Source organism: Mauremys reevesii, linkage group 3 (genome assembly GCF_016161935.1).
Source record: "Mauremys reevesii isolate NIE-2019 linkage group 3, ASM1616193v1, whole genome shotgun sequence".
Lineage (NCBI taxonomy): Eukaryota > Metazoa > Chordata > Testudines > Geoemydidae > Mauremys > Mauremys reevesii.
This window is the reverse complement of record NC_052625.1, coordinates 58,351,510-58,365,713: the sequence shown is the minus strand read 5'-3', so window position 1 is coordinate 58,365,713 and position 14,204 is coordinate 58,351,510. Positions and strand designations below refer to the sequence as shown.

At 43.5% G+C, this 14,204-nt stretch overlaps 1 protein-coding gene across 4 annotated transcripts in view; it reads left to right on the top strand.

Annotated features, from left to right (window-relative positions):
- The window catches only part of PLB1 (phospholipase B1), a 120,677-nt gene that overhangs the window by 68,970 nt on the left and 37,503 nt on the right, over positions 1-14,204 (top strand). For all 4 annotated transcript variants that reach the window (XM_039532426.1, XM_039532429.1, XM_039532427.1 and 1 more), the window contains 6 exons: positions 1,771-1,831; positions 3,430-3,488; positions 4,856-4,929; positions 6,490-6,533; positions 8,122-8,230; positions 14,015-14,066. In XM_039532426.1, coding sequence (XP_039388360.1) covers positions 1,771-1,831; positions 3,430-3,488; positions 4,856-4,929; positions 6,490-6,533; positions 8,122-8,230; positions 14,015-14,066 — 399 coding nt within the window. The remainder of the gene's footprint in view (positions 1-1,770; positions 1,832-3,429; positions 3,489-4,855; positions 4,930-6,489; positions 6,534-8,121; positions 8,231-14,014; positions 14,067-14,204) is intronic.

The window sequence follows — 14,204 nt, the reverse complement described above, 5'->3', positions numbered from 1 at the left end:
GAAACACATGGCCTTGAAACTGTCTAATTTTGCACAGCTTTATGAATGTTCAATATGGTGTATCCATTGGTATTGATTAAATAGAATTGAAAATGTCTTTATGGTCATAGCTGAGTCTTGAATCATTCACTGAAATGTCCATAATTACTGTAATAAAATCCACATGAACAATAACATCAAAACAAGCCCTATCTTACAAGGCACACATAAAATGTACTAAAAATCCCCATAAACTGCTGTACGCACTTCAAGTATAATTAAATCCTTCTACCAATATACATACAGAAGACATGTACCGTAATTCTGATAAATGCCTTATACAAAAGCATGTGCATTCTTCACAAGTGGCCCCTCAACTCAGAGTGTGAGTACAGTGTGTTCCCCCACTCTGTGCCCATGAGTAGCTGCGTCGTTTTTGTAGAGGCTTCTTATCTGACCAAAATGTTTTCTAAGTGTGCCCACCTCCAGCTCCTATATACGTACAAGGCTCTCTTCCTTGCTCTCACAAAGGTTGTGCAAAACACAGCAAGGAGCTAATGTACCAAGATGCTTCTCATCAGCCTCAGTGTCCGAATCTTCCATCTACCTTTCAGTCTTCCAAATGCACATTCTATTATCATTCTGAAGCTCCCCAGGGTATAGTTACAATTCCTTTTGCTTAACCAAGTGTCAAGTAAAAAGCTTCATAAGCCAGGGAAGCGGTAGGTCTCACTGAATGAGTAGAAAAATGGCAATACCATCAGTATCCATAGAGTTCATGGAGCAGAAGTTCTATTTCTCATTGCAGAAAATAGGCTAGAGTTTCTAAAGGTCCTGGCATCATGAACCTTTCCAGACCACTCTACATTATATTGGTGACCCTTCCATGGTGACCAACCAGGTTCATAGTACCATGGAGAAATATCCCTTTCTGTTGATGAACTCTGAAGCCTGAAGTGAAGGGGGGTGGCAGAGAATAGGCACATGGATCCCATCAAAAGCCCAGTAGAGTTCAAAACCCCAACTGTGCAAACCCATTAATAACCTCCTCTGCATTGCCCAGTCTTGTGACCTGGGGAGGAAAATCTTCTTGATAGCAGGTCATACCTCCATGACAAAAGCCCCAACAGTTGATTTACCTACACCAAACCGGTTAGTTACTGACTGGTGGCAATTGGTGTGGCAAGCTTCCAGATGGCAATAGCCTCATACATTTTCATACTGAACTCTCATGTAGGTGTTTTGCTGCCTCGCCAATGTTTCTCTATGCTGCCTGGCAGTGCTTTGAAAGGGGGAATGGCTGGCTCTCAAAAAACAGTTGGATGATGGGATGAAACAGGGAGGAATTCTGAGAATTATGCAGTTTGACCTCAAGCCCCAGAATTCCATTGCCTGCCAGTAGGCATTGCACAAAGCATGGCAAGAAAAAATTCGAGAATGCATACTGCACAGCAGCAGAGCAGTGCACTGTGGGATGTCTGACCATAACACTGAGCACTTATTTTGTAACACTGCTGTGCTGTGCAGCTGCAATAATACTTTAATCGTGGCTTAACAAAGTGGTATTATGCACTGCTCACACTATAGTTCTTGCCAATCACTTAACAGACACACAAAACCACAACAAGTTTCAAGTGTAGGCATGCCCTGAGTGTGACAGATTGACTTCAGTGACCAATGTCTGCTTGATTAATTACAGACAAACAGGGACATGCTTTATTGCATTCGCTGATACTATGTTTCCTGGTCTAAAATGATTCAGTTCTGTTTGCCTGTCTTCTCTTCCTTTAGAATCATGGCAGCCAGCTGCTGTGTGAGGACAGGGCTCCATCCAGCTCTTCTCCAACTTCAGGTAACCTTGCCTGCTTACGGTAGGAGACTGTTTCTTTCAAGAGTATCTCAAGGAATGTTTTGTTTAATTATGCTTAAATAATTATTGGACTGTGGAAAAAGTACACCAAGCAAGGACCTTACTTTCTATAGCTAATTAAGAGGTATGATACCAAACCATCCTTGTATGGACTATTCAGATGAAGTGATTGCAGTTAACTTATTTACAGCAGATAACGCCTGCACTGTGCAAAATTTAAGGGCTGATACATCCTATAAATGGAGTGGTCTAGTGTTTAGGTCAGTGGATTTGAAGGCAGGACTCCATAGTTTGTGGTCCAATACCTGGTAGTATTCAACTTGTTTATGAGCATAATGCCTTTTTTCATACCCTGCTCTGCCTTGTTGCAGCAGTTACTGTCAGCACGCCTGCTCTGTAATACTGAATCACCCTATCCTCATTCTGGTCTCCCTAACCCTGGAGAGGCCTCCAGCAATGTGGCATGACTTGCTCCTTGCTCTCCCCTCTTTTGTCAGTGGTCTTAAGCAGTAAGAACTTGCTGCTAACTCCTATGTGACTGCCAGGGCCAGTGGAAGGATGTTTTGCGCCCTAGGCGAAACTTTCCACCTTGCGCCCTCCCTCATCCCTGAGCCCCCACCCTGAGGCGTCCCCCCCGCAGCAGCTCCCTCCTCCCCCCAAGCAGCTCACCCCTGCTCTGCCTCCAGGGCCGGCTTTAGGCCTATTCCACCAATTCCCCCGAATCAGGCCCCACGCCTAAGAGGGCCCCGCACTCAGTGAGAATCCCTTCCCTGGCTAGAGGTGCCTTTTTAATTTTTACTCACCCGGCGGCGCTCCGGGTCTTCGGCGGCACTTTGGTGGCGGGTCCTTCAGTGCCGCTGAAGACCTGGAGCGAGTGAAGGACCCACCACCAAAGTGCCGCCAAAGACTCGGAGCGCCGCCCAGTGAGTACAAGCCCCACATGTTTTTTTTGTTTGTTTGTTTTTTTAGTCATCCCTGCCGGGGTCCTGTCGAAACTGTTCGAATTGGGTCCCACACTTCCTAAAGCCGGCCCTGTCTGCCTCCTCCCTGAGCACGCCATCGCTGCTTCACTTCTCCTGCCTCCCAGGCTTGCGGCGCCAAACAGCTTAGGTGCTGCAAGCCTGGGAGGCGGGAGAAGTGAAGCAGCCACGGTGTGCTCGGGGAGGAGATGGGGCAGAGATGAGCTGGGGCGGGGAGTTCCCCTGTGTGCTGGCCACCCCCCTTACCTGCTGCAGGCGGCCCTTCCCCCGCTCCCTCTGCCTAAATGCCAGTGACGACTGGGGCGGCCAAAGATTTGGCCGCCGCGGTCGCTGCCGAAGAAAATGGTGCCCCCCAAATCCTAGTGCCCTAGGCGACCACCTAGGTCGCCTAAATGGCTGCACTGGCCCTGGTGACTGCTCAACCTTGGCAAGATGAGCTGGAGAAGTCTCCTGTTTCATTATCTGGGCATTGCAAAAATAAAAATACAAAAAATGTGGGTAAATACACAAATACATGATGGAATAATTCATATCTAGCAGTGATGGAAAAGCATGGTTCTGTTCCCCATTCAGGTTTAACTGCATCTCTTTGCCTTACAGTGCATGCCCTCAAACCAGCTGATGTGCGAGTGATAGCAGCCCTGGGGGATTCTTTGACTGTAAGGAGCTTTGTGCTGGTTTTTTGTTTGCTGATGGAACAACAGAATGTTTTGCCTGCTCAGACTGGGGTGGGGGTTGGAGGGAGGAGCTGAGCACTTGTGCTGGGGTAGTGAAATACTCATTCATAGGCAGAAGACAGAGATCTAGAGCAGGGGACAAGGTGTCAGATCTCCTGGATTCTAATCCTAACATTGCACCTGAATTATATGAATTTAGGCAGGTCATTTAAGCACCTGCTTGAATGCTTTGCTGGACCTAGGGCCAGAGGGTAAAGTCCCATTGAAATCAGTGGGGCTTAAGCACATGCTCTAAGTTAACCACAAGGTTAAGTGCTCTGCTGAATAGGATGGACTGCGGAATCTGTGTCTCAGTTCATTCTGCCTGATAATTAGCTATTGCCTTCTCTTGTGCTGCAGGTTTTTTTTTTTCTAATTAAGTAAAATGGCTTTTGCCTATTTGGAGATGAGTGCAAAAGAAAAGAGAGCCAAAATATTCAGACTCTTCATTGTGCTTGATTAACTGATAACCAGTTTCTTTACCAAACTCACCATGGCCTTAGTCCTCAGTGAGGATGATCTCCTTTCATGTGTTTAGTAGGCATTTCACTTCCAAATAATGGAGTCCTAAGAATATTTCTGCATGCACACCACACAACTTTCTGGCAGGTATGATGTTGCAGATTTCTGCATCCATGAGCCCACTGAAATCAGCACAAACATTTGAATAAATACATACCATATTGAGCGCTATAATCAGGATTCAACTACAGTTGTCACGCGATAGTTTCAGATACAATCTGATAGTATGAGATACAGCAGTTGTTGCCGCTATTTTGGTATCTGATACCCTTGTGTAAGAACTATGGATACATTTAGTCTTTGGAGAAATAGCAGTTACACATACATATCTGAGGGCAGAATTTGGCCCATGGCATGGCTGTTTTAATGTTCAGTCTCCTGTTATGTGACAAAACTCATATTCGGGGGAAATGGTACAGACACCCTGAAGGTTTTATTGGCTAGAGTTTGAGATGGCTGCATTACTTATGAATAGTGAAACCCTGAATGAATTATACAGCTCATCCAGACTTGTGCCAATGCAACCTTTATATACTATGTCATGCACTCATAGATTTTGTTTATGCCATGTGTACAGCAATACTATGTAAAGAATTTTTAAAAATGAATTGGTGCTATTTTTCATAACACTCTTCCTGAAAAACCAGGTGCCAAAGTATCACAAGCCCAAATGTAACAGGCTTTTAAGGAGAGACCTGTTTATGAAATAAAAAATTAAGATCACCAAAATATATGTATGGCCAAAATGTTAATAGTTCAGTCTTTGTATTGGTTTAATTTTTTTTTAGGCTGGTAATGGAATTGGTGCTGAACCAAACAACATCTTGGATATGAACACAGAGTATCGGGGGCTGGCTTGGAGGTAAGTCATTAATAAAGGAAGTGAGGAAATATATTTTGTTTCTCATGAAAAAGTTCTTTTTTTTTTCCAATTGTCAAAAACTGGGGAAAAAATTCATTTGTTGAGTTTGGCATTTCTTTTGAAAAACTGTTTTTTGTCATAAATGTAATTTTTGTTTTTTAAAGAAATTCAGCAATACATTTTCAACCAACTCCAGTCCCTAGCTTTTTGAATTCTCATGCACAGAGGGTTTCATATGCTGGATTGACTTATATGAATGGGTAGGCAAATAGATCTCTCTTGCCAAAAGCCAGTGAAAAATCACCAGGGCAAACAAATCACAACTGCTGGCATTCAAGAGGGCTGCTCACAAGGTTTGCTCTTTCTAAGCTTTTGTTAACAAAGAAAAGAAAAGCTTCTGTATAAAACCCACTTATTTGCTGCTGCTGTTTGGCTGGAGATCTTCCCTCCACTCCTCACCACCCTCATAGAGATAAAGGGCCAGATTTCCTGGTACAACAGCTGTGCTCAGTGCAAGACCAGAAAAGGGGCCAAGGAAGCTTTGTATTGTGTTGCCCCCCTGTTACAAGTTAGAGCAGCCAAGTGCCCCCAGCCACAAGGAGTCATTCCGGCAGCTGAGAACCACCAGGGCGTAAGAATGTTCCAGCCTTTCTTCTCCCTGGATACGCTTGTGCCATGTAGAAATGAATCAGAGCCACCACAGCAGCTATCTGTCACTCAAGGAGTCCTCAGTGCAGGGAGAATCCATAGGGGGCTGGTTGAATTGGCTTTGGTGTGCTTTGTACTGCTGGAATGAGGTTGGTCCTTCCACCATGTAAGATTGTAACTCTTGCCACCATGAATAGTCCCATTGTCCTGTAGTGTTTGCAGGATCAGGCTTCTAGGTAGATCCACTCAGTGGAAAACAGTCCATATATAAATATTATATACATATACCAAACTCTTTCCTTTCCTGTGTCCCTACAGACACCTTGGATTGTTACACCCAAACGAATTTTAACAGTCACGTTTATTTTTCACTATTTAAATTGTCTGCTTCACTCAGCAGCTTGGATAGAGACATTAGTCTGGCCAATTTCACATTAACATATTCTCATGTACCAGCCCAAAAATCCATAGCCCGGGGTAGACACTGCAGGGGATGTTTAAATCCACCTGTGGCCTTTGACTTCTGGAGACCTGGGATATTTAAATCCACCTGCAGTTTCTCCCTTCCCTGAAAAAGTGACTTAATTCTAACCACCCTCCCAGCAGCCAGGTGCTCCTGCATTCCCACAACTAATGACCTGACCTCACATTCTCAGCTGCAAAACCCACACATGAACCCTTCTGACAGCATCCGTGCTACCAAAAATCTCACTCAAGCCCTTAAACAAGCATTTAGATCTGGATCCTTCCACCCAGTTGTGAAACACTTCTAGTTTCCAAGTGTCATGGATCCTTCATATCCTCCAGGCAAGGACAGGAAATCTGTCTTAGGTACTTGTCATCTATCGCCTTATTGTCTGAGCAATGCTAAAAGATTAATGACTTAGTCTTTGCTTCTCTTTCCAATTGCAGTATTGGAGGGGATGCTTCGTTAAAGAATGTAACAACCCTGCCTAGTAAGTAGAAGCTTTGCTGTTGCCAAGATTCAAGAGAGAGAATGGACTGATTGGTACACCATGACTACGATGTGGGCAGCAAACTTACCGTGAACTTCTCTTAACATTTTAAAATCTCTGTTGGGGTAATTCACAAGACTGGACATTCGTGGAAATGGCCCATATTTTCATTGATCCTCTGGGTTGCCTCCTCAGTGAAGCTGCAAGGAGGCTGCAAAAAAGCCTCAGTGAATATTAATTTGATTTTTTTTCAATAAGCTTGCTGTGACTGTTTTTGTGCCTTGTTTGTGTTAGCTTTCTGCAAATGCTCTAGCAAGTCCCTTCCCAGACAGGGATGTTTGCCAAGACCGGATATTTTAAGTGAATCTTGCTGAATATTTGCGTGTCTACACTGCTGGGAATTGTGAAACTTTCCTGTCAATCAACTTCACAGCTATTCTCAAAACTCAGATTGGTGGTTTGGCACCCGCTACATCTGGCTGTGAAGTTTCAGCACATTTTTTTGAATTACACTTTATATTAAGGTTTCTTTCAAAAAGGGCTAATCCATGTTATAAGCATATGACAGACCTTTGTAGTAAGTATATAATAGATGGTTATAAGCACATCAGTAGGAGTCCTAGAAAGTTATAAACCATGGTTATAAACCATGTATTGATATGTGACACACTAAAATTGATTAATCATTTATTAAAACTTGCAAAGAGTCTTGTGGCACCTTATAGACTGACAGACGTTTGGGAGCATGAGCTTTCGTGGGTGAATACCCACTTCGTCGGATGTTTATTAAAACTTTTTATTAATCCCTTTAAAGTTATTTATTTAAAATTAAGCCATTTATTAATCCTTTATAAACAATTGATAAATGGAACCCTTAATATAATTGTGGCTTTCTTTGTTTTGACTAGCAACACATTCTCTGCCCTCACAGACACAAGGGTGTTTGTGGTGGTTTTTATTTTTTTTATTTTTGAGCAACAGTACTAGGATATTGAACGGAGAGGAGCTGTGAATAATTCACTGCCTTGCATGTAAGCATTTAATACACAGGTCTGCGATCAGCGCGTGAGGTTGCATAGTGGTAAAGATATGCACAATAGAACTTCCAGCTAAGAGAAGCTTCTCTCAGCTCCTTCCAGACCAGCCAGGCCAAGGGCCCTTCTGGCTCCCTGACAGAATGGCTGCCTGCTCACCAGGGGGTTTCTCATTCAAGCTTTAACCATGGTAATGTGCACGATGGTCACATACAATGTGCCTGTACATACTCTGTCCACCTCCCCCCATGATTGCACTTGATGTCAGTGGGATTGCACCAGGTTTGAATCAGGAGACATCTTGAGCCAGTGCATTCCCCAGCTGTCTGACAATCTACACTAAGTGATTAAGCCTCTGGCATCACTTGGCTGACACAGCAGTGCCCAACATTCTGCTTCCCTTGGGTGGGCACAGCAAGGTAAGTGGAGAACAAGCAGCAGCCTTCTCCTAACACAAACCAAGAATCTAGGGGGGCATGGTGTATACTAGTCTTCTCCCCTCTGTGATAAGCAAGTGGGGTCACTCCCTTCTCATTATCCTCTTCCTTCTTCAGATATCCTTCGGGAGTTCAACCTTAACCTCACGGGTTACTCGACTGGCACAGGGGGAGCAAACGAGCCGAATGCCTTTCTCAATCAGGCAGTTCCTGGAGCAGTGGCTGAGTAAGATGATTTCCCCCTTTGGGATGCAGGGATGTGGCTGCTTCATATAACTTCCTTTGATGTGTCTCGTGCTGTTATAACGTGCGCTTAATAGCAAGCAAAACCAGTCTGGCAGGTACTTCAAGTTGGTGCCTGGCTCATGCTCCAGAGCTTCTGCTGTATTGAACATAAACTGAATGGCTCACTTGATTTTCATAAGAAAGCCATGTGATATAATGAAGCATGTGACAGGACCTCTTGGATCACAACAATGGTAAGCAACAAAGAATCCTGTGGCACCTTATAGACTAACAGACGTTTTGCAGCATGAGCTTTCGTGGGTGAATACCCACTTCTTCGGATGTCTTGCATTCACCCACGAAAGCTCATGCTGCAAAACGTCTGTTAGTCTATAAGGTGCCACAGGATTCTTTGTTGCTTTTACAGATCCAGACTAACACGGCTACCCCTCTGATACTTAACAATGGTAAGCACACCAGTGGAAATACCTTGTCCCAAAGGAGAGCTTCATTGTACGATGAAAGGAGCAGTACAGCTGGGAATACAAATTGGAGGGACAAGTGGGTTAGTGCATTAGCCTTTGACTTCTTGAGACCTGGGATCACCATTTACTAGCAAAAGTGAGTGTGGTGACCTTACCTTAGTCCACAGGCGGAGTTGCACAGTTCAGCACATTGTCCATAAAAGCAAGTCAGGGCAGCAGCCCTCCTTGGGACACAGCTTTGCTGGAAAAGCCATTACAGGAACTGAACTGTTGTCTAGTCTTCATATGTGCCCCAGGAGCAAGAAGGTGCAGAAATTGTTTGGTCTTGTATAAGTTAAACGTTGGAGCACGAAGGGCTTTTAGGACATGTTCTCTATGGGGTAGAAAGTGAAAGTGTGTTGAATTTGCAATGAGCAGCTAGAGGAGAGAATGCATGAAATCTTCCATGAAATCGTCCAGCCTCAAACATTTGGAAGGGTGGGGAGGAGTGGTGGAGAGAGACAGCAAAAATACCAAGCAACCAATCAGGCTGCTAGAGGCTTATGAAGAGATGAGGACAGGTGACAGCCAGGCACAGGCTCTAGGCCAGTTTTAGACCTGGTGTCAGTGGCTGCAATTACTTTGATTTCAATGTAGTAGCAGCCTCATGCAGTTTGAATATGTCCCTTTGCCTTCAGCCATACTTGGGAGAAGCAGTCTCATGGAAGGCCGCTGCATACTTAATCCCCGGTGTTATCCTTTCTAGGAGGAGAATCCAAGTTCTCAACTTAGAAGTCTCAGCTTCTGATGGGGAGATGATGGGGCAGGATGGAAGGCTTAATTCTGTATTTAAATAATTTAAGCAGCTAGCCACAGACTCAGGCACAGCCACTGTTTGGGCAGGATTTCTGGCTGATTGTGCTTGTATTTGATTTTTGGTGATTGGTAGAGCTAAAAAGACTCTTGTTTCAATCTTTCTCTCTTATTTAAAAAAAAATCCTCCATTTCCCCAGCAGCTCTACTTGGCAGCTAAATCTGGAAGCCAAGAGAGCTCCTATACTTGCTCTCTCCCTAAGTGATGACTGCCAAGATTTTATCAGTGATCAAGATATCGTTTTAATGTTTCAGGAGTGATTTCTCCTGCAGGCTGAAAGAATGATTTCTGATTCACCCTAATATTCACTGACAAAATGGGAGTCATTGGCTAGATGCTATGAAATATTTCCCTCTGCCCCCTAGCCCTGCAAAAGGAGGGATTTTCATTCTATAATGAATTCATTTTTATTTCCAAATGAAGTGACTCCCTGTGTGAACAGGAAACTCCTGCAGGGTTTAGGGATCTAATATCCTGGGTTGCTCTTACAGCATAAAAATCAGATAGCAATTAAATCATCTGTCCCTACCTTATTTGGTATAAAAGGTACATCAGGTTGGTTGATTACCATAGGGGATTGGAAACAGGATAACAGAGTCTTTCAGTTCTAGGTCACCAGTGTGAATACAGCTCAGGGCTGCAGCAATCATGTCTTTTCCATTAGATGTCTGTCTGGTAGCCCATTTGAATTGAGCATCATGATATGTCAGTCAAGTCCCTAGGGGACTGTTGTCCACATGACAAAGGCCATCAGTACAGCTGGCGCTAATTGGACCCTTGTGGGCAGTCTCAACTGGGATGCCAAGAGTGCCAGAGTTATGGAATCTGAGCTACCTTTTCTTCTCGGGATGTGCGGTCCCTTTAGTTCATGGCTGAGACCAAACTGTCGAAGCCTGCACTGCCAGTGAAGTAACTGTGGGGTGGATGAATAAAGAACTTCATTTTCCAGGGCTCTCAAGCCAGAACCTTTCAGGGAACATACGCTGGACCTTTAGATAAGTGAAAAACTATTTGCAACTGATGTTAATGATCATCTCTAGCTTCCTGTGAAATTCAAGATGGGGGCAAATCTGAGTAAGCTACAGAGACTGCTTCATTTGGAAGTTGAATTTGCAGCTAAGTATCTGACCCAAATTCAGATCTGGTACAAGAGGGTGCAACTTAATAGTCACTGAAGACTAGATGATCACAATGGTCCCTTCTGACCTTAAAGTCTATGAGTCTATGAAGACAGTTGAGCTGCATACTCTTACACCAGGTGTGAGTTAGGTCCAAAGTGTAAAATCAGATACTAAGGTGGAGAAACTGAACAGGTACTAAGTACTTCTCATGTACTTATACTGCGAAATGCAAACTCTTGTACAAATCCTGAGAAACAGGTGAGTTCTTGTACACTTGCTGGGTCACCGGTGTGAGGAGGTGAACTTCTCCTCTTTCCACCTGCCACACCAGAGGACCTGGATTGGCCAGAGATAGGAAGTTTTGCTGCTCAGCTTTCCCAGCAATATTTTTACTCTTTTATAACTGTTCAGCAGGGGATGAAGAAAACAAAGCTCACAGACTCCTTCTGATTCCCCAACTGCCCAACCTCGCCCCACCCACCAGTCCTTGCCCTTTCCCACCATCTCCTCATGTGGAAGGCCTATGACAGTGAGGGAAAGCAGCACATGAGTTTGTTTTCTGTATAAACAGGCACTATGGTAATGTCCCTGAACTCTCATTGGCACCCTTAGTAGAGTTCATTTCTATCACACTTTATTTATAGCTTTATCTGAGGAGATAAGTTTATCTCCATATAGTTCACTGATATCATGGCATTGGACATAAAGAGGGTGGAATAGTTTCTCCTGGTTCAAATATGTGGCTCTGTATTTGTAATGCTGCTAAGGGTTCATTCTTTGAGCCAAAGAGCTTCCTCTTCCTGTCATCCAGAGGTAGAAAGATGGCCTGTAAATGAGAGCTAAGGCCAAGAGTTTCAAAATTGAATTATTTGGTGTGCCTCAGTTTTTGGGTGTCCATCTTGAGCCTGCTTTCCAGAGATGCTGAGCCATCTGCTGATATCCAGTGTAGTGGTGGGCACTCATCAGTTCTGAAAATCAGGCTCAAAGTTTTCTCAGGCTGAGTGGCTAAAAATCAGTGGCCACTTCTGAAAAGGCTGGTTTTAATGAACTTGTTGGATATGTGTAGGCTTGGAAGGAATAGATTTTTATCAGTAAATGCCAGTACACATTGATTTCACTGCACAAGCACAAACCAATGAAAACATTTCTATTGATAATTGAAATTTCCGTTCAATAAAGTACAAAAAAATGTTGCTTGATAACTTATTAGTGTTTGATTTAAGATATTTACTGTGTACCTTTTGATGTGATGGTGTTTTAAATTTATAAAGCTTTAATTTTTAATCATCATCTACTGTCTTTTAATTATAGTCTGCCCCCCCCTTGCCTGATTTTTATCCCCCCTATAATCTCCTGCAGCCAGGAAAATTTAAATAGATAAATATAAAAGAAAAAGCTTAAACTCCATAATTTTGCACCACCGTGAAAATTTAAATGGATAAAAATAGAAAAAATGCTTAAAAATAAACGTTAATATTGTCTGTTGAAACTATAAAAAAATAAAAATTGAATTCTGCCATGCCTAGATATGTGGGAAGGGAGATACCTTCTTAGGTGCTCATCAGGCAAAAGCAATTAAGCATGTGCTTGACTCTAAGCACATTCTGTAGTCCATCCCTATTCAGCCAAAACACTTAAGCATACACTTAACATAAGAGACATGCTTAAGTGCTTTGCTGAACTGAAGCCTTAGAGGACATCTCAAATTTTACTTGAAAAATGAAACTAAAAGTTTAAGAACAAGAATGGGAGTCATGGAAGGGGGGGAATAAGTGAAGTAATGAGTTAATACACCTCCTCCACCTCCAGCCCATCTCTGAAAATCTAGATTTAAATGTGGCCTAGACCCGAGTGTGGAAGTGCCGGTAGGATATTTTCTGAAGCCCTGATCTTGTCACATCTTATCAGCTAGGCTGGGTCAATGCTTGAAAGGTAGAGCTCCATGGTAAACCCAAACTGCTGCAGAAGGGACATTGGTGATTCAATAGGTGATGGTTTCCCCTTTCTGTCAACCTTAAATCCTATCTTAATGTTGGGGCGGGCAGGCGAGCGGCGCTGTGTGAATGAAAGTGCCATCTTCCAGAATGAAATGTAAAAGGGAGTTCCTGACTCCTGACCACTTGTGGTTGGTTGATGGGACTACTATGGAACGGTTAGTCTGCAGTAGCAGCGTCCACATGTTCCGATAGTGCATGGCAAGCTAGTGCATGGCAAGCTAGTGCACTGCAGATTTACACCACTGCTAGCCATGCACTAACTTGCTGTGTAGACAAACCCTTAGTGAGAGCTATGTGTCAGATTGCAGGAAGAGGGGAAATACCTCTTGCTCCTATGATCCGTAAGGCAAAGGAAAGCAAAGTTCCGATTACTATGTAAATCATGTGTGTGTCAGGCTCATTAGTATCAGCAGATGTACGTCATGAAATGATGTACAGTCAGTAAAGTATTTCTAGCAAGGGCCCAGAGGGAGGTGCAGCTCATTCCAAAACCATGAAGCTGCTGCAAGGCCAAAGTTTTCCATTCAGATTCTGTGCATATTAGAGGATCAATGTGAGGATAGAGCAGCTAAATGAGGTCCATCAGTTTAGCATAGGTAACCTAGAATCCATAGCAAAGCTTTTTATAGATCTAGCCTGGCTATTACAAGGCTGTCTTGTTAGCCCCCTCCTGAGTGTCCTGGATACTTGCTTCAGTTTTCATCAGGACCAAAAAAGCTTTGGAACCATTGCTTTGCACCTAATAGACTGTGAAGTGCTGACTTTGAGCTGTGATCCTGGGAACATCAGAGGTTTGTTTCAATAGTTACTGTGCACATTTCCTTAGAGTCAATGTAGGTTTAGAAATATTCAGTGCACACACAAATGTTAATGCAGGGGATTTTTCAGAGCCTTGGGTTTGGCGCTCCCTTGCAGTTTTAGTCTATAAGAAATAAACTGATCCAACAATTCTAATGATGCTGTCAGCTGACAAAGGGTTTGCTGCACCTAGCATCCAAAAATTTGTAAAAAAAAATTTCTCAGCTACTCTCTAGGGAGTCAAACAAGGTGAAGGAAGGATGGTCTTGAGCTTAAAACACTGGACAGGACTGAGATTTGGATTCAAATCCTTTCTGACACAGCCTTCCCATGTGAATCTGGACAAGTCACTTAGTCTCTGTGTCTCGGTTCCCCATCTATAAAATGGGAGAATGCTACCTCACAGGAATAGTGTGAGGATAGATTCACTCATGAGTTTGAGATGCCCCAGGGCCATATAGATATCTAGATAAATATCCTTCCTATGGATGCTGGTCTCCCCTAAGGCTCACTAATTGTCCTTCTCCACAGGAAATTACCAGACCAAGTAAGAGCCCTGGTGAGACTAATGAAAAGTGATCCGGTGAGTTGACTGGAACGTGGCATGTTTAATCTCACAGCATGAAAAGGAACAGATATTGCTTCATGGGACAGATCCGCCTCCAAAGATACCCAGTGTGCGCATCAGTTTGGAACATAATTAACTTACACTTTTTTTTTC